This window comes from Garra rufa, chromosome 1 (assembly GCF_049309525.1).
Source record: "Garra rufa chromosome 1, GarRuf1.0, whole genome shotgun sequence".
NCBI classification, from domain to species: Eukaryota; Metazoa; Chordata; class Actinopteri; order Cypriniformes; family Cyprinidae; genus Garra; species Garra rufa.
In genome coordinates, this window is record NC_133361.1 from 46,764,924 (window position 1) to 46,784,343 (window position 19,420).

At 37.7% G+C, this 19,420-nt stretch overlaps 2 protein-coding genes across 24 annotated transcripts in view; one reads left to right on the plus strand and one right to left on the minus strand.

The window, feature by feature from the left end:
* Positions 1–1,016: 1,016 nt before the first annotated feature.
* Positions 1,017–7,361, plus strand: nme3 (NME/NM23 nucleoside diphosphate kinase 3). Of its 2 annotated transcripts, none has more exons than XM_073833328.1 (5): positions 1,017–1,145; positions 5,042–5,172; positions 5,262–5,363; positions 5,462–5,574; positions 6,710–7,361. In XM_073833328.1, exons 1-5 carry the CDS (start codon positions 1,100–1,102, stop codon positions 6,825–6,827), a joined length of 510 nt encoding a protein of 169 aa, XP_073689429.1. In that variant the 5' UTR covers positions 1,017–1,099; the 3' UTR covers positions 6,828–7,361. The 2 variants fall into 2 exon arrangements, with proteins under 2 accessions (XP_073689429.1, XP_073689428.1); XM_073833327.1 differs by lacking the exon at positions 1,017–1,145 and adding an exon at positions 1,649–1,773.
* A 1,253-nt stretch (positions 7,362–8,614) lies between these two features.
* The window catches only part of mapk8ip3 (mitogen-activated protein kinase 8 interacting protein 3), a 43,893-nt gene continuing 33,087 nt past the window's right edge, over positions 8,615–19,420 (minus strand). For 19 of the 22 annotated variants that reach the window (XM_073841708.1, XM_073841733.1, XM_073841765.1 and 16 more), the window contains 13 exons: positions 18,670–18,835; positions 18,378–18,572; positions 18,145–18,301; positions 17,848–17,967; positions 17,653–17,733; positions 14,173–14,240; positions 13,908–14,056; positions 13,654–13,825; positions 13,383–13,496; positions 12,918–12,956; positions 11,091–11,252; positions 9,728–9,874; positions 8,615–9,647 (listed from right to left, as the gene is read on the minus strand). In XM_073841708.1, coding sequence (XP_073697809.1) covers positions 9,529–9,647; positions 9,728–9,874; positions 11,091–11,252; positions 12,918–12,956; positions 13,383–13,496; positions 13,654–13,825; positions 13,908–14,056; positions 14,173–14,240; positions 17,653–17,733; positions 17,848–17,967; positions 18,145–18,301; positions 18,378–18,572; positions 18,670–18,835 — 1,689 coding nt within the window. In that variant the 3' untranslated portion in view covers positions 8,615–9,528. The remainder of the gene's footprint in view (positions 9,648–9,727; positions 9,875–11,090; positions 11,253–12,917; positions 12,957–13,382; positions 13,497–13,653; positions 13,826–13,907; positions 14,057–14,172; positions 14,241–17,652; positions 17,734–17,847; positions 17,968–18,144; positions 18,302–18,377; positions 18,573–18,669; positions 18,836–19,420) is intronic. The other 3 variants (XM_073841772.1, XM_073841751.1, XM_073841688.1) reach the window with 1 other exon arrangement.

Here is a 19,420-nt window from a genome sequence, read left to right on the forward strand (position 1 = left end):
AGTTTATCTGTTCATGTGAGCATCACGTGTGCTTCAGTAGCCTATGCGTGAAGTAAAGAAAAAAAACGCGTCTCCGCCATTCATACATACAGAGGCAAAAGGAGCATGCAGGATTCAGATTGAAACTGTCTTTTTGCATTTCAGTTTTCACAGACACTATGGACATATCGCGATTTGAATTAAGTGACAGACCAACTTTTGATTTATTAATCCAAAAATCGACGATTCCGTGGCATTCCGCGCTATAGTAGATTCTGTTTTCATGAATGGAGTCCGCAATCCCGCCCTTGTTTTCGCGGAGGAGACATTGTGACAATATACGTGATCGGATCGGGACTTCCCTAATTTTAACATTTGGCAAAACAAACCACTGCGCACGCGCCTAACAACATCCATTATCAAAAAAGATCAAATTAACGAATATTTTATCATTAACCTACTATTACTACTTGCAAAATTTCATATTCACCGCTGCAAATTCACTCTACAAAATCCTTTATTTATTATTTAAAAAAGAGGTTCAACAATATCCAAACTATTTCATCATCCAAAAAACTATCAATTTGTTTCATCTTTTTAATTTATATTGTTTAAGGTTTTGTTTTGTATTTATTTATTTTTATTATATACATGTACAATGCTGACATTTTTGTACTTTTTTGCTTTGTACCTTGGCAATAAAAAAATTAATTAAAAAAAAAAAAAACGTCCAGTACATATTGGACCTGATCCAGCTACGTCACTTGCTTGCTTCTGCTCTTGTTAGGATAACTTCAAACAGGACTAAGGAAGCAGTGACCCGTGATCTCCACTGTATTATGTATAAACATAACCCCCTGCATTTTATTGGTAACACTTTGCTTTATAGTTTCTTACTTTTTATTTTCTATACTGCATAGTTTGATTTCTTAAGTTACAGAGATTTTTCATACATACAGGGTTGTTTTCAAAATGTTGCCTAACTAGTGCAGACATGCAAAATGAGACTCCACGCACGCGCATGTCACCTAGCGACACTCATCAGCGCGCGCACGCGTCTCCTCCCTCTCTCTCTCTCCCGAAAACTCTTGAGGCAGCCCGTGCTCCTTGGACTGCTAAGATGATCATACTTTGCTTAACGATATTTGCGAACGTCTTCAAGACTGGTAAGTAACGTTAGTGCCTTTATGCGCCGTTTATGTGCAGTTTCAAGTGATGGAACGTCTCAAGCAGTCCTCATGTCTGCGCCTACAGTACATCCTGTGAGTTATTGTTTGCTAGCCTGACTATCCAGATGTACAAGCTGCGGCGTTAAGTATGTACGCCACGTTTTAGCTGAGACTGTACTATGTTTCAAAGCTAAAGCATACTAAGTTACAGCAACATGCATTACAATGCAAGCATTTCGCTTTAACGCATGCGGCCCATTCACGTCATTCATCTACATAAGTAGGTTAACGCCTAGGAATGTGTGTCTTATGTCTTAGTCTGCTCTACTAACGAATAATATTTATGATTGTTACCAAACCTGAACATTCATAACCTATAGGAAATAAGAAAACTGGTAATAAAACGCGTTCTCTCTACGTTCTAAGCTTGATCCTATTAATAGTGCGGCTTGCAGTGCTGTGATTGGTTCTTAAGTATTTGCCTGCGCAATGCTCCCCCGTGATTGGTCAGTCGGTGTGCTGTACCGCGCTGGACTGCTGCACATAATGGGTTCTAAAAGGTCATTGTCTGATATAAAAGAGCCCGTGGATTTAGCGGCAAAACACGCCAGGATTATTGACTCAGGTATGCAGAAGAACACCTGCTATTAGAAATACACCTCAAGCCATTTCAGTGCACACTATATTGCAGGGACCACGAACAGAATGAGATCGCGTTAGTACTGTATTTACGATTCTGTATGCGGTTTTATAAAATAATAATCATAAGTGAATAAAAAAAATAATAATTTGAGCATAAACATGCGTTCTGAGTGTGTCGTTTTTTTGTGACCTAACGTTATACAGACAACTGGCGAGCACTAAGAGGTTTATTGCTTTGGTATTAATAGGGCATATGCTGATTTCATAACGGTTTGTGTTCGCATAGTGTGTTGAGTTATTTATGCAGAATGTACGCTTTTATATACCATATTATAACATATCTTTAAGGTATGTTTTGTTAGGGATAATGTAGTCAGTCAAAATAAAGTTTGTATTACAATGAATAGTTTTAAGTGAATTGGCGCTTATTACTCTAATACTTACTGAAAAATTAATATAAATGGAAATTAAATAATGATTGAAAGGAGCAGTTCACTTTCAGAACAAAAATTTACAGATAATGTACAGTCGTGGCCAAAAGTTTTGAGAATTACATAAATATTGGAAATTGGAAAAGTTGCTGCTTAAGTTTTTATAATAGCTATTTACATATACTCCAGAATGTTATGAAGAGTGATCAGATGAATTGCATAGTCCTTCTTTGCCATGAAAATTAACTTAATCCCGAAAAAAATCTTTCCACTGCATTTCATTGCTGTCATTAAAGGACCTGCTGAGATCATTTCAGTAATCGTCTTGTTAACTCAGGTGAGAATGTTGACGAGCACAAGGCTGATCATTATGTCAGGCTGATTGGGTTAGAATGGCAGACTTGACATGTTAAAAGGAGGGTGATGCTTGAAATCATTGTTCTTCCATTGTTAACCATGGTGACCTGCAAAGAAACGCGTGCAGCCATCATTGCGTTGCATAAAAATGGCTTCACAGGCAAGGATATTGTGGCTACTAACATTGCACCTAAATCAACTATTTATAGGATCATCAAGAACTTCAAGGAAAGAGGTTCAATTCTTGTTAAGAAGGCTTCAGGGCATCCAAGAAAGTCCAGCAAGCGCCAGGATTGTCTCCTAAAGAGGATTCAGCTGCGGGATCGGAGTGCCACCAGTGCAGAGCTTGCTCAGGAATGGCAGCAGGCAGGTGTGAGCGCATCTGCACGCACAGTGAGGCCAAGACTTTTGGTAGATGGCCTGGTGTCAAGAAGGGCAGCAAAGAAGCCACTTCTCTCCAAAAAAAAACATCAGGGACAGATTGATCTTCTGCAAAAAGTATGGCGAATGGACTGCTGAGGACTGGGGCAAAGTCATATTCTCAGATGAAGCCTCTTTCCGATTGTTTGGGGCATCTGGAAAAAGGCTTGTCTGGAGAAGAAAAGGTGAGCGCTACCATCAGTCCTGTGTCATGCCAACAGTAAAGCATCCTGAGACCATTCATGTGTGGGGTTGCTTCTCATCCAAGGGAGTGGGCTCACTCACAATTTTGCCCAAAAACACAGCCATGAATAAAGAATGGTACCAAAACACCCTCCAACAGCAACTTCTTCCAACAATCCAACAACAGTTTGGTGAAGAACAATGCATTTTCCAGCACGATGGAGCACCGTGCCATAAGGCAAAAGTGATAACTAAGTGGCTCCGGGACCAAAATGTTGAAATTTTGGGTCCATGGCCTGGAAACTCCCCAGATCTTAAAACTTGTGGTCAATCCTCAAGAGGCGGGTGGACAAACAAAAACCCACTAATTCTGACAAACTCCAAGAAGTGATTATGAAAGAATGGGTTGCTATCAGTCAGGATTTGGCCCAGAAGTTGATTGAGAGCATGCCCAGTCGAATTGCAGAGGTCCTGAAAAAGAAGGGCCAACACTGCAAATACTGACTCTTTGCATAAATGTCATGTAATTGTCGATAATAGCCTTTGAAACGTATGAAGTGCTTGTAATTATATTTCAGTACATCACAGAAACAACTGAAACAAAGATCTAAAAGCAGTTGAGCAGCAAACTTTGTGAAAACTAATATTTGTGTCATTCTCAACTTTTGGCCACGACCGTACTCACCCCCTTGTCCAAGATGTTCATGTCTTTCTTTCTTCAGTCAATTTTGAGAAACATTTCAGGATTTCTCTCCATATAGTGGACTTCTATGGTGCCCCTGAGTTTGAACTTTCAAAATGCAGCTTCAAAGGGCTCTAAATGATCACAGCGGAGGAAGAATCTAGCGAACCTATTGGTTATTTTCTAAAAACATTTACAATTTATATACTTTTTAATTCTACGTCTTTTTAAATCTACACAGAGTACACACTGAGCGAGACAAGACGAGCATTTGAGGTTAAAAAGTATATAAATTAAAATTTTTTTTTTTTTTTGAAAATAACCGATCGTTTTGCTAGATAAGAGCCTTCTTTCCTCGGCTGTGATCGTTGAGTCATTTGAAGCTGCACTTTGAAAGAGAGATAGGGTGCAAGAAGAGTTATGTAAGAAACAGTCGCAAATAATAAATATGAAGGCAGATCAGATGCTGTTTACACTAAGTGAAAATAGCAGTATTTTTAGCGATATGCTAATTACACTAAGTGCAAATAGCAATGGATGCTGTTTACACGAAATCCAAGTAGCTACAGATTCTGTTTACAGTGTTAAAATAGCAGGATTTTCTGCTAGTTATACTATTTATTGCAAATAGTGGCAATTATAACACCTCAGTTTTGTAGTACATTATAAAACAGAATGCAATAAAAATGTATTGCGTGTAAACTATCATTTTAATTCAAATTATTAAATGGGTGCCACCTTATCAGGACAATAAAAGCCCTCCCTACACTTACCCTAACCCCAACCGATACTTTATTTTAACTTTTTTTTATTATTTTCTTCATTTTTATTGAAAATAAATACCTTCCTGAAGTGATTGTGATATATGGAAAAGGGAGAAAAAAAGTTAGGCAAAGGCCTGATTCAAACATGGGTTAATCGCGCCAAAAATACTGCGACGCATGCTTCATCTACACCACTGGAGCTGGTGTTTGACAGCCGTCTTTTGTGTTCTTGATTACCCCAGTCACATGTTGGTGGGTGGAGTTAAGGTAAATAGCCTCTGCCAACAAGGCAGGCTATAATAACTTCTACCAATCAGATCAATTTTGATTTCTGTGTAATAAAGTTCTGTACACAAACAACCAATAGCGTTGAGAGTCAAGAGGAACAAGTTTAATTTCAGATATTCATTGCAGGATGGACTGGCACAAACGAGCGCACGTTCATCGCAGTCAAGCCAGACGGAGTTCAGCGCAAACTGGTGGGTGAAATCATCCGCCGCTTTGAGCGCAAGGGTTTCAAACTGGTCGGCATGAAGCTTCTGCAAGTGAGAGCACCACTGCTGCATCTTTCACATAATATTTACCTGGAGAATATATCATCTGTATTAACATGTGTATGTATTTACAACTGTAGGCATCAGAGGAGCAGCTCAGGCAGCATTACAGGGACCTGAGCGAGAAGCCTTTCTACAACGGCTTGGTCAAGTACATGAGCTCTGGACCCATTGTTGCAATGGTAAGAAACGGTGCCTACATATGAGTTCTGCATTTGCGCTGCTGTGATTTACGCATCTTATAATGGTGTTACACTTATGTGTGTTGGTTTTTAATTAGGCATGGCAAGGACTGGATGTGGTAAAGGGTGCCAGAAAGATGCTTGGAGAGACAAACCCAGCAGATTCTCTTCCAGGCACTATCAGAGGAGACTATTGTGTTGAAGTGGGCAGGTTAGTTTGTTTGTGTTTTAAGTAGTAGATAGATCGACTGTTTTTTTGTTTTGTTTTTGGAAGTTGTAAATTTAAAAGTCTATTGAAGAAAATACTGTTTTAGTCTACCTCCAAATTTTATGTTAAATTGTATGTTACTTAATTTCTTTGTAAAATTTGAATTTATTAGCACTAGAAAATTTTTCAAAGTAAACATTTTAGTGTATATCAGGGTCAGAAATGTACTTTTCCATTAAGAAATTATTTCCAGGGCCATTCTTTTTACATTTGTGAGGGCAATTTTATAATCACCTTATTATAAAAAAAACATATGTTGTTTTTAATATAAAATACTTACATTTACCAAATAATTTAATCAATACTTTAAACAGTTGTCAATAACTATAGACTGTTTAAAATAGTTTCTAAATTATACATGTAAAAAATGTTAAGACAAAAATCATTATTGTAGATTATTGCTCTTTAAATTGTATTAATGGTTAACGTCATGGACCGACATGTCATTAAAGTTGACTTTGACTTATTAATATCGATAATATAAAATATTTTTGTTCCGTTTTGGGCAAATCACATTGTGGTTTCATAGACAAACATGTCGGTCCATGACGTTAGCCTAGTTTACCACAGTTTATGCAAAAACTGTTTCTAATCACAGAAGCTACGAAATGAATCTTTTATTTATATTGTATCTGCACTGTGTTGTTTATGATGAGGGAATTCATGATCGTGCACACTCATCAACAGCTCCAGTGTGTTCAGCGCTGGATAATCTAGGTGCCTCTGATTGGCCAGTGCGTTCCTAAGTTCAACAGAAACGTATTTGATTGGTTATAAGGCTCAACGTTGCACAAAATGGCGAGCAAAAGCAATCTAATGCAGTGTGAGCAAATCTAAATGTAATTGTGTGAATTGACACCTTTCATTCATTTCCTAATTTCATTTTAATCGCGACAGCTGTAATACAGTGCTTAATTGTGCAGGGGCATTTTTTGCCATTTTGTCTTGAATTTATGGGGCATTTTGTTCATTTTGGTGCTATTTTTTTGCCCTGGTGTATATAGATGTGAAGTATTTTTCATCGACTTGATTTGTATTTGTATTTACATAAATGCTTGTTAAATTGTTTTTCTTGCAGGAATGTGATTCACGGCAGTGATTCGGTGGAAAGTGCTCAGAGAGAGATTTCACTGTGGTTCAAGCATAATGAGTTGTTCTGCTGGGAAGAGTGCACTGAGCACTGGATCTATGCTTGAAACCCTTCGTGTAACACTCATGCACTCATCGTAACATACAGCTTCATCTGCGCCTCTGCTCAAACTATAAAATGACCAAGAATTAAAAAGGAGAAGCTAGCTTATGTTGACAAGGTAATCTGCATTTGTTTGGATTCCTTGAAGTCCAGTTATTGGTCAAGCTATCTTGAATGTAATGGTTTTCTTCCGGCTTTCTTTGCAAACGTTTAATCTTCACAGATATTCACTTCATTGCTTGTCTTTGATAAGTTGGTAAGTCTTGCACTACTCTAAGAGATTTGACTTGGTGTTTACGTCCACTCTAAAGACATTGTTTACATTTTTACCTCCAACTTTTGATATGGACATGCTTCTTGTCATCTTGATGCACTCACTAATCAAGACTCAAAAGGAAAGCAATAATAAATGATAAAGGGCCAGCATGTTTTGAAAAACTGACTTGAATATCCCAGGAATGCTTTGTCTTACTGTAGTGGTTGGAACTCAGTTGACCAAAGGGCGTCTTACTTTACAAATAAACTATTGCTTTGTTCATTTGTCTTTGTGTGTATTATTTTGTTTCAACTATATGAAAGTTTGGGTTTCCAAAGATTTATAAATGTCTTGTGCTCATTAAGGCTGCATTTAGTTGATCACATATACAGTAAAATAGTTACATAATACAATTTAAAATGTCTTTATATATATTTTAAAAGAGTCATGATTCTTCAGAAATCATTTTAATTTGTTGATTTGAAAACCGTTTTTGCTGTGTAAAGTTTTTACAAGATTTTTTCAGGATTCTTTGATAAATGGTTTAAAAGAACAGAATGATAAATGTATTTAATTTTAACTTAATATTGATCAGTACATCCTTGAATAAAGGTATATATATATTTTTTTTTTTAAATACCAGGGTCAGACATAAACTCAATATCTGCTGCTGGAATAGATTTCCAAGGTAACTTTTTACATTTGTGAGGTATTTTTTTTAAATATAAAACCCTATTATTAGAATCACTATACTATGTTGTCTTTAATGCCAAATACATTTACTGAATTACTTTAATATATATTTTGAACTGTTGTCAGTGACAATAAACTGTTAAAAATTGTATCTAAATTATAGTTACTTGCAAAAAAAGGTTCAAAGGCCTGCAATATCATGACATAAATCATTATTGTAGTTTTATTGTAGGTCTTTATATTGTAATAATGGTTATTAGTATAGATATATGAATGATATAAAAATTATTTAAAATGTTTTTGTCTCTGTGTTTTGGGCACTTCACATTCTGGCTTTACTGACAAACATGTTAGTATAGTCTAGTACAAGTTATGCAAAAACTCCCATTATAATCACTTAAGATATTAATTTAATCTCTATTTACACTTACATCGTTTTTCCACCGCGTTGTGTATGATGAAGGAATTCGCGAATGTGCGAACTCAACAACAGCTCCGCGTTTTCAGCGTTGACTAATCTAAGCGCCTCTGATTGGCCAATGCATTCCTAAGTTCAACAGAAACGCGTTTGATTTGTAAAAAGGCTCAACGCTGCACAAAACAGTGCAGTGTGAACGAATTCCTTGAATTGACCGTTTTCATTAATTTTCACATTTCATTTCAATTGTGACAAACATAATACATTGTTTAATTGTGCAGGGCCATTTTTTGCCACTTTGTCTTGAATTTATGGGGCATTTTTGTTACAAGCCCTTATTCATTTCCGACCCAGCTATCTACTCAAAGAAGAAAGAATGAAGTCATGACAGCATTTCAACAAATTATGTCACTGAAGGCAGAAGTATTCAGCACATAAACATGTTTATTTCTTAATACTTAACCACACAGAGAACACAGAGTGATGATTTACATACAAGGCGACTGGGACGTCCATCTCTCTCAAACCTCGTCCAATCAAAGGCTTCGGTTTAGCTGTTAACCTCATTCTTAATCCCAAAGGGGAGTTAGCAGAGCTAGTCAGCACACATCTCACTGAGGAAAAATGGATAGCTGCAAATAGCTGAAGTGATTTTGAGCTTTTGTTGAATATTCTTTTACATATTTACTAAATGAGTTGAAATGGCATTGGTACATGTTTGGGTTGTGCTAGATTGCCAAGAAATCCGTCCCACTTATTTGATCAACCTCAAGTATTCACTCTTATTTCGCTCTCTGCAGTCAATGATGCTTTCCAGTATTTACATATTGAGGTCTCGTTTGCATTTTCCCTCTTGTATTCCATTACACATCTAGAAAAATGAATCCCATCTCTGAAGTCTCTTGAGTTCATGACAAGTTCCTGTCGTTCAGTGAGCTGTGTGCTGACGGACTGTAAAAATAAAGGTCAAGGTATTTGGCAAAAACTGGATAGTTCTTTCAGGAACGTAGTTTGGTACTGGTTTAAGCTGTTTATATTTCATTTGAAACTGCCATTCAGTCATAAGATGCAGGAAGTTCTTGAACTTTGTGTGTTTACGTTTGGGAAGGGAACGTTACAAGGTGGATTGAAGGATCGTACAGGTAGTTATAATTGAGGGTAGGAAAATACAGGCTAACGGGGTCAATATAAGACTTTAAAGGGGTAGTTACAAGGCTGTGGTAGTTACATAGCTTAGGTACAGATCGGGGCATAGTTACAGAAAGGATTCATACTTCATCTTTGGGGGGGTGGACGTATAGGGTGGAAAGGGGGGCAGGCAGGAGGCGTCTGTTCATGTCACTCCGGACCATAAGACACCTGCCACACAATGATATGACTCCTCTCTGCTTTAGACAACGATGACTTCATCTGAGGAGCTTCACCATCTACTTCTGTCTCGTCATCTTCCCCGTCACCTGAGAAAGAGAATGAGTGAGTATTAATGGTTACATGACAAAACTAGCATGTATAATTTAGTGTATTCACTGTTTCTCACCGATACGGAAGTCGATATAACCCTCTCCTCCACTCAGCACCAGCACGTTCTGAACGCTCTGTGCTTCTGTGTCCGTCGGGGCTGAGGACCCCTGAGACTCTGATGGGCTGTCCAACACGCTACCGTTCAGGGTGGCCAACACATTGCCTGAAAACAACAGATGAGACGCATGCATGTTAATGTTATAAAATATACATTTTTATTAGGGCCGGGACTTTAACGCGTTAATTTAGATTAATTAATTACACAAAAATAACGCGTTAAATTTTTTTAACGCATTTTAATTGCACTTAGTTTTGCACCGCGGAACGTTTCTTACTGGATGAGATTCCGCGGACCGATTATACTGGAGCACCAACTAGCGTTTAGACAAGCTGCGTCCGTCCTAAATAGTATTGTATGTCCCAAATCGTAGTATGTTTAAAAAATTATTCCAAAGATTCCCGGATGGTCTACTACTTAACGATCAATGCACACTTTTAACTGCTAATATTGCCCGCAACACACTGCGCCGTGAACGAGGATTCGATTAGAACTACAAACACGCCTAAAAAGTGTTAAAAAACTACAAATATGGAGGATATACGCGACCAACGGACAGGTAGAGAAAGGGGTTTACGTGATAAATAATCAGTGTGTAACCTGATAAAAAATATTTTTTAAATGTTATCCGCGTTATATTCCATGTGCAGCAACATTTATAATGATAGGTTTGGTCATTAACGTTTAAATGCATAATTAAGCAAACACAAGAGCAGAGTTCTCGGCATGAAAGACTCGTTAAAGAACGTGCCTCTTGCTACACTTAATGGCAACATTGCATTGGTCTGTTGGACTTGGTTGAACAAAAATAAACAATATTTTGTTGCTTAAGCTTATGTATTCAGTCATTATTCAATGGTATACTAAAAATCCATGTAAAAATCTTAATTCTCACTGTTCTCAGGTCAAATATTTATATGCGATTAAAATGCGATTAATTTCGATTAATTAATTACAAAGCCTCTAATTAATTAGATTAAATTTTTTAATCGAGTCCCGGCCCTAATTTTTATACATTTTATGGGTCTGGTTTCAGGTCTCATCCACATCAAGCTATTTTTAGCTGTATAAATAAGCTGGTTTTGCTGCTTGATATTGCTAATTGGTGTGTCTTATATTATTTTTATGTATTATCTTAATTATGAACACACTGGTTTGTATCGCAAACAGTTTGAACAATTACTGTACGTTGTTATTCTCCTTGTTATTTCCCTACAGCAGCTAATAAACCTGAAGTCTTACACACTTACCATAGACTTACTTCCGCATGAAAGAAAAAAGGTGGATATAAAATCTTCAAATTTTTAAAACTGACACTAACCTGGCACTGACACAAAGAACTTGACGGCATCTCTATGTCCATGGAAACAGAGTTGAGCCTGTGCCATAGAGCAGTACGGTATGAAGCTACTCTTCTCAGAGTTACTGTCATCTGCATAAACGTGGATCACACCCCCCGACGACGTGGGCGACACCTTATTGGCTGCAAGAGAACAGAAACCACCAATCAGAAAGCATAACAACCAATCGCAGAAACTCACAGGGACTGCCAGTGCTTAAATAAACAAACCTGCTGCAAAGAAAAAAGTGTGATAAAGAGATCAAAGCATGCAAAAATATGCACAGATATTTATAAAGACACAAAAAAAATTAAGGATAATTAACATGAAGATATTAATACACAGAGATAATCAATTCATAATTAAAACATGCTAAAACCACTGACAGAAATAATCTTTTGATCAATGGAGTGAACGAAAGAAGACTGAAATGTTTACTTTTTTAGCTTGTCGAAAAAATAATTCATTGATTATTTTATTTTATTGATTTTTAATGCCATGTTAAAGGGATATTTCACCCAAAAATCTAAATTCTGTCATTAATTACTCGCCCTCATGTTGTTCTAAACCTGTAAGACCTTCGTTCATCTTCGGAACACAAATTAAGATATTTTTGATGAAATCTGAGAGCTTTGCATAGACAGCAATGCAACTGACATACTGAAGGCCCAAAAAGACAATTGTTAAATAGAAATGGTTGAATAAAGTCATTATTTTTGTTTTCTTTGTGCACAAAAAGTATTCTCATAGCTTCATAAAATTAAGGTTGAACCACTGATGTCACATGGACTATTTTAACATTGTCCTTACTTGGGGTGAACATATTTTAGTTTTCAAAACAGAGGACAGGTGGGGAGGGATGCAGCCAGTGACTGTAAAACATGTACCTAAACTACATATTTTACAGTCACTGTTATGCAGACTGATCATAAGCACAGCTAAAAGGCTTCCTACCACAGTGGCCATCCTTCCCAAAACTTATATCTACCACAGTTTTATCATAGGTAGAATGCAAAATGTTTTAATACAAGCATTTCAGTCAAATGTAATTTATGCAATATTTCAAGCCTTTAACCCACAGGAGAAAATCAACCCAGCGCAACAGTTTAAAATCAATTTCGTGGAAAAAATGCGGATTTGACAACCCTACATCCAACATGAACTGCATCCAAAGTGATTTAAATACTCTGTATATGCACGAAAATGATATTTAATATTAGAATGTTTGTGGGAGCGGGATTAAGAAAACACTCAAGCCTTTAATACAAAAATGCACACAATTAATGGTGACTGTAAAAAGCAAAAGCCAAATCCCAGACAGATGCGAAAAAGAGAGCCTTATGAGCTGAAAAGAGGACGTATGGTCACCCTACCTTACTACCTTTCTGGGCCTTGAATGTGGTCCTGTCAATACAGAGTCAGAAAGCTCTCGGATTTCAACAAAAATATCTTAATTTGTGTTTTGTGTTTTGTGTTGCGGGTTTAGAGCAACATGGGGGTGAGTAATGACAGAATTTTAATTTTTGGGTGAACTATCCCTTTAAGGTATGTTTCTGATAAATATGTAAATGTGGTTTTATATGACTCTTCATTCCACTCCATAAAATAACACTGAAGAAAAAAAATCAACACAAAATAATTAGGATAGTAAGGATAGAGGTAATTCATCCATGATCAAAACATGCTAAAACCACTTTAAAAATCAAGTTAATTAAACATTGAAATTTAAATGAAAGAAGACCATGGAGTACCCAAAATAAGTGTGATGTGACATGATAAGAATGACAGTTTTAACGCTCCACACTTACCCCTCAGTCCGAGGAGCTGCCCTCGATGAAGCACTACGGCTACAGGAAGGAGGAAGTGGGAAGGGGAACAAGGCCGGACAAGAGAGCAACACTCATGAGACAAAGCGAAAGAGGGTAGTGGTACAATAGAGAAAAAGAAACAGGAGAAAAGCTAGAAAGGAGACCACAACAGCCACAGGGTTTGTTGGGAAATTAATGGACTAAGCAAGTTGACCTAGTGGTTAATGATCACCACCACTCAGGTTAATCCTAGAGTGGTGGCAACCCAATGAACTCAAGGGTTGGTAACATTCAAGCCTCTAAACTAGCTTAACCAACAAGACTTCCTTGGACAGTCAGCTTCAGAAAGAGCCAGAGCAAGCTGACTGACTACCAAAGGTAGCACTAACCAGCATAAATAAATGACAGGGAAATGGTTCAGATGATCAAGGGCCTTGTTAACATGCAAACACCTCTTAGACTTACTTTCAGTCAGAGGGATTGAGATGATGACACCATTTCCAGTCCCCACCCACAAGCGGTTTCCTCCAATCAGCAGCGCAGTTATCCTGACAAAAGAGAAGCCCAACTTTCCTGTACCTGTCAATCACAGACAACACAGAATGTAAACATTTATATTCCGACTTCTGATCTTCGCGAAACATTACACATACAATCTCAATCCTAAACTAATCTCTAAACAGAAAGCTATAAATCAGAAGTGTTGAAGTCACAGCAACAAAGGGAGAAGTGTTACCCAGCATCTTGCTGACATAAGGCTCGATATCCACGTCTTGCAGATGCTGATGTGTGAGTGCGTGGTACAAGCGGAGCGTAGAATCCAACCGGATTGAAACCCAGACACCATCACCAATCCATGCCAGCTGCCTCACTTGGCTCTCTTTGCGTGGGTGAGCGTCAAATGATTTCTATATGAAGGAGAGAGAAATATAAAATAAAGTCCCAAGACAGATTGCCATGAAGACATAACATTCACTATCTGAGACTCGCCTCAATCTGCATGCTCTTGGGCTGGATCACATGGATCTTGTTCTTGTTACCACACCAGACTTTGTCATGAACCACAGCCATGCATCGGATGGAGTGGTGGGGTCTTCCCAGATCCATCAGGTGATAGTTAGATAGATCCCATTGTCCATCTGTGTTTAGATTTCACATTTGTTATTATAAAATGCATGAACGAAAACAAATCTGTTTTAACAAATAACTTTTGTCCTTTTCCTTATGAGTTTAACATCGGAAAGATGAAGCAAACCTTCAGCTCTGTGGAAGATTGCAAGAGTTCCATCGGCTAACGCAACCAAAACTCTCCCCTTCACATGTCTGAAACACAAAGAGACAAAGTAGGAAATTCTCAGTATTTTTGGTGTTAGACTTGTAGTCTTTTTATATACACTACAACAGAACTCAAGTTCCAACCCTACTTCAACACACTTGTCTGTAATTAAGTAGTCCTCAACACCTTGATAAACTGGTTTAGGTGTGTTTGATTAAGGTTAAAACTATGGGAGCTCTCCAGAAGCAGGGTTGGAGATGACTGTTAATGTTTGTTGATACAGAATTTTGCTACAAAACTTAAAATGGCTGATGCCCAAAAAAACTGACACCAGGAAAATTAGGCATTGTTTAATTCAGTATGCCGCTCCAAATCTAACAAGACCAATCTAATGATTTTTGGCCAAGCTGGTCAGAAGTTATAAGCAGAAATGTCAATTTTTTGACCAGTAGGCTGAACCGAAATGACTCATGTACCCTCAGGTCATGATTGTTATAACACATACCAAGTTTGGTCCGAATCCACTAAAGAATTTTGGAGATACAGCCTCATGTCCATTTTTGTGCAAATTTTGACAAATTCGTTAGCATGCTTCACGAAAATGGTTTGGTATATCAAAAAGTTTTTGATAACTTTTTTGCCAGCATTGAAGATGATCTGAGCCATTTTTGGTAAGTTTGAAAAGCAGATTTTTTTTTTGCAATATTTAAAACTGCAAACAAATCTTGATCTGTGGAAATTTGAATTTTGGTATGTATTTGACTCAATATGAGAATTTTCCTCCTAGACATTACAGTTCAAAAGTTTTCGTGATAAACATCTGCAAATTTTGCCTGTTGGTGGCACTAGAGAGTTTGATTTAGAGACTCCAAATTTGCTGTGGTTAATGATGAGACCGTCCTCTAGCTTTGTGCCAAATTTCATAACTTTCCCGCAAGCGATTCTGTAAGATGCATAAGATTTATTAACAATATGTTAAAGCATTTGAAAAATACAGCTTTTTAACTACAAAATTCAAAAAGGTCCATGCTCAAAATGTCTGACATAGGAAAATTTGGTATTGTTTTGGCTGCTCCAGATCTAACAAGATCACTCTTATGATTTTTGGCCAAACTTTAGAAATTATAAACAAAAACGTAAAAAAAAAATTGACCAGGAAGTGGTGCTATGCCAAAACTGCAAAACTGCTCATGGTCTCTCAGGTCTTGCTTGGTATAACACGTAACTTTGGTCTAAATTTGCTAAAGTGTTGCATGCCTCATGTCAAATTCATTTACATGTTTATGAAAACAGTTTTTTATACCAAAAGCTTTTGATAACTTATTGGCAGCATTGTCTAAAGATGATCTGAGACAATGTTGGTAAAAACTGGATAAACAATATAGGATGAGTTCAAAAAAGTAGATTTTTCCCCCAAAAAAACAATATAGTGAAAAATCCTGACCATAGAAATTTAAATTTTGGTATGAATTTGACTCCGTATGAGCCAAGGAATCAGAGGAGACCTTATGGTTCAAAAGCTATCAGCAGAAATATGAGTGCAAATTTGGCCTGTTGGTGGCACTAGAGAGTTTGAGTTAGAGACTCCAAATTTGCTGTGGTTAATGCTGAGACTATCCACTATCTGTGTGCAATATTTCATAACTTTCCCGCAAGCAAATTCTGTAAGATTCATAAAAATCCATTAAAACATTTGAAAAATACTGTATTTTACTACAAAATTCGAAATGGTCCACACTCAAAATGGTTGACATAGGAAAGTTTGGTATCATTTGATTCGGTTTGCCATGTCAGAATCGAGCAAGATCACTTATAATTATTTTTTTTATTCTGTAAAGAAATTATACAAAAATGTAAATGTCTTATACATTTTGACTAATAGGTGGCACTGTGCCGAAACTACTCATGTGCCCTCAGGTCATGCTTGGTATAACACATACCAAGTTTGGTCCAAATTCCCAAAAGTGTTGCATATCCAAGTTGTAAACGTGCTTTACAAAAATGGATTGGTATATCTACAACAGGGATGCCCAAACTCGTTCATGCAGGGCTGGTGTCTTGCAGAGTTTAGCTCCAACCCCAATTAAACACACCTGAACCAGCTAATCAAGCTCTTACTAGGCATACTAGAAACCTCGTGGCAGACGTGTTGAGGCAAGTTGGAGCTAAACTCCATTGAATACCAGCCCTTCAGGACCGAGTTTGGGCACCCCTGGTTTAAAAGCGTTTGATAACTTATTGCCAGTAATGCCTGAACATGATCTAAGCCAATCTTGGTGAAAAATGTAGACCTGTAGAAATTTACATTTCGGTGTTTATTCGACACGGTATGAGCCAAAGAATCAGAGAAAAAAAAGAATTTTGTTTTTAAGACCTTATGGTTTAAAAGTTATTTTAGCAGAAATATTAATGCAAATTTGGCCTATTGGTGGCGCTAGAGTTTGAGTTAGAGACTCCAATTAATATTAAAGGAACACTCCACTTTTTTTGGAAATAGGCTCATTCTCCAACTTCCCCCGAGTTAATAAGTTGAGTTTTACCGTTTTGAAATCCATTCAGCCGTTCTCCTGTTCTGGCGATATCACTTTTAGCATAGCTTAGCATAGATCATTGAATCCTATTAGACCAATAGCATCGTGTTCAAAAATGACCAACGAGTTTCGATATTTGTTCTATTTAAAACTTGACTCTTCTGCAGTTATATCGTGTACTAAGACCGGCGGAAATGCAAAGCTTAAATTTTCTAGGCTGATAAGATTAGGAACTACACTCCCATTCCGGCGTAATAGTCAAGGAAGTTTGCTGCCGTAATAAGGCTGAAGCAGGAGCAGTAATACCACGCAGCACATGTGCAAATGCTAAACTAGCTGGGAACTCATTTCTGATAATACTCCGCCTGCTTCGGCCATATTACGGCAGCAAACTTCCTTAACTATTACGCCAGAATGGAAGTGTAGTTCCTAATCTTATCAGCCTAGAAACTCGCAGCTTTGCATTTCCACCGGTCTTAGTACACGATATAACTACAGAAGAGTCGAGTTTTAAATACAACAAATATGGAAACTCGTTGGTCATTTGTGAACGCGATGCTATTGGTCTAATAGGATTCAATGATCTATGCTAAGCTATGCTAAAAGTGATATCGCCAGAACAGGAGAACGGCTGAATGGATTTCAAAACGGTAAAACCCAATTTATTAACTCGGGGGGAGTTGGAGAATGAGCCTATTTCCAAAAAAAGTGGAGTGTTCCTTTAAGACTGTCCTCTATCTGTGTGCCAAATTTCTTAACTTTCCCGCAAGCAGTTTTATGGGCTGCCAGACTCCCAGAGCAGATCACTGTTTTTACTGTATTTTTGATCAAATAAATTCAGCCTTGGTAAGACCTCTTTCAGAAACATTAATAACCAATCCCAAACTTTTGAACGGTAATGTACATACTTCATTAGGATTTTACTTACACCAAACTCAGTACAGAGTCTTTGAGTTTGATTGAATGGAGGCATTTCTTCCAGTTGGCCACTGCAGAATGGACATAAAGCCTGTGGACAGAGTTTACAAACATCGTACAAAGTATTTTACATGGTGCATATAATATCTGAGACAGAATTATGACTTAAGCATGTAAAAAATGCAACTAAAGATGTGATACCAACCAGCCGTTCTGGGCTCCCAGCCACATGGTCGGGGCAGCACTTGTTCCTGCCCGGTCATCTCCTGCCTCTTCTGAGTCTGTGGGGGCTGATGTCACTTGCTCCTTCGGCACACCTGCCTCACTGATGGCACAAAGGGCAGAGCAGACCATTGAAATTCAACACGCATACTTAAACCATTTCCTTAAGTATTCAACATATAGAAAACTGTATAGTATTTGTGCATAAACCTGTATCAAAGCATTTGGTAGGCACTTAAATCTTATGTGTTTGTAGTTTAGCAGGCGATAAGTGAGGTACCTGTGTGTGTTGTCAGTAAAGACATGCTCAGTAAAAGATCCAAGCGTGCTGTCCGCATTCTCATTGGGCCCTGCCTCCTCGGACACCTCAATGGCTTCTGTCGCTTCCTCTGCAGACTGTGACACTGCTAAGCTTCTGCACACTGGAGCTGTAGGAGCTAAACACAAAACATTTGATGAACAGAATGTAGTCTCAAAAGATTCCTAACAGACATTTTCAGTCAGTTTGCTTACCTTGGCTTCGGTCCTGCACCGGTGTGTCGGTGCGAGAGGAGCAATTGCTGCGCACCACGCTGCAGTTTGTGGCACAGCCCACGATGGTGATTCCTGCCAGCATGCCCTCCACTCCACTCTTCTCCTCTGAAGCCCCATCTCCAGCTTGCTGCTCTAGAAATATCTCACCTGCTGGGTAATCACTCTCACTGGCCGCTACATGCACACACACAAAACACAGAAGTGACAGTTAACACATCTTCTAAAGTCTCAATTACAGTTGAGAATGTAGATGCTTGTGTAAACAGCAGACCTGGTACACTGGAGATGCACAGCACATGGGCATTACACACGTTAAACTGGTCGACCAGTGAGCAGGGCTGGTTGGCGTCGATAATGACCACTTTACTGGCTGAATGAGTGCTGGTCAGAATCCACACGCGGCTGCTCATGGAGTCAGTCTCATGCAGTTCTTTAGGCTGAATAAGGGTGAAATAGCAATGTTTAGTTAACTCAATTTATAATTACGCTTGCATTATTTACTTAAAAAACTTAAAGAAAGAAAGGGAAGCAACAGGAATGTGATGTAAAAGATGTACAGTGAGGTCCAAAATGACCCCTTCTTAACTAGTGACTTTTTCAATTATAATAAATGATTTTAGAAAGCATTTAAAAATGACTAAAATGTTATTCTAAGCAGAACAAATGAAGTGAACGTTTAACTCAAGCATAAATTTGAGAATTTCTTTGTATTTGGTTTGTCTCCATTTTGCTTTAATTATTGTCACAAATTTGCTTATTCGATTAGTAACCTATATAAAGTGTAGAATTGTAAATAATTCATTTTACATCACAATTTTTTTTCCATTCTTTACTTTGAATTTAGCTGCAAAATAACTTTTTCCAGGTTTAAATTTGATTAAAATTAAATGTTTGACATGTTTGACACACTTTCTGATCCCACGGTTACATTACTGTTCAAAGTTTTGGAGATGGTAAGATTTTTTTCTTTTATGCACAACGCCATTTTAGTGCCACGTAAATTTATTTTTTTTATCTAAAAT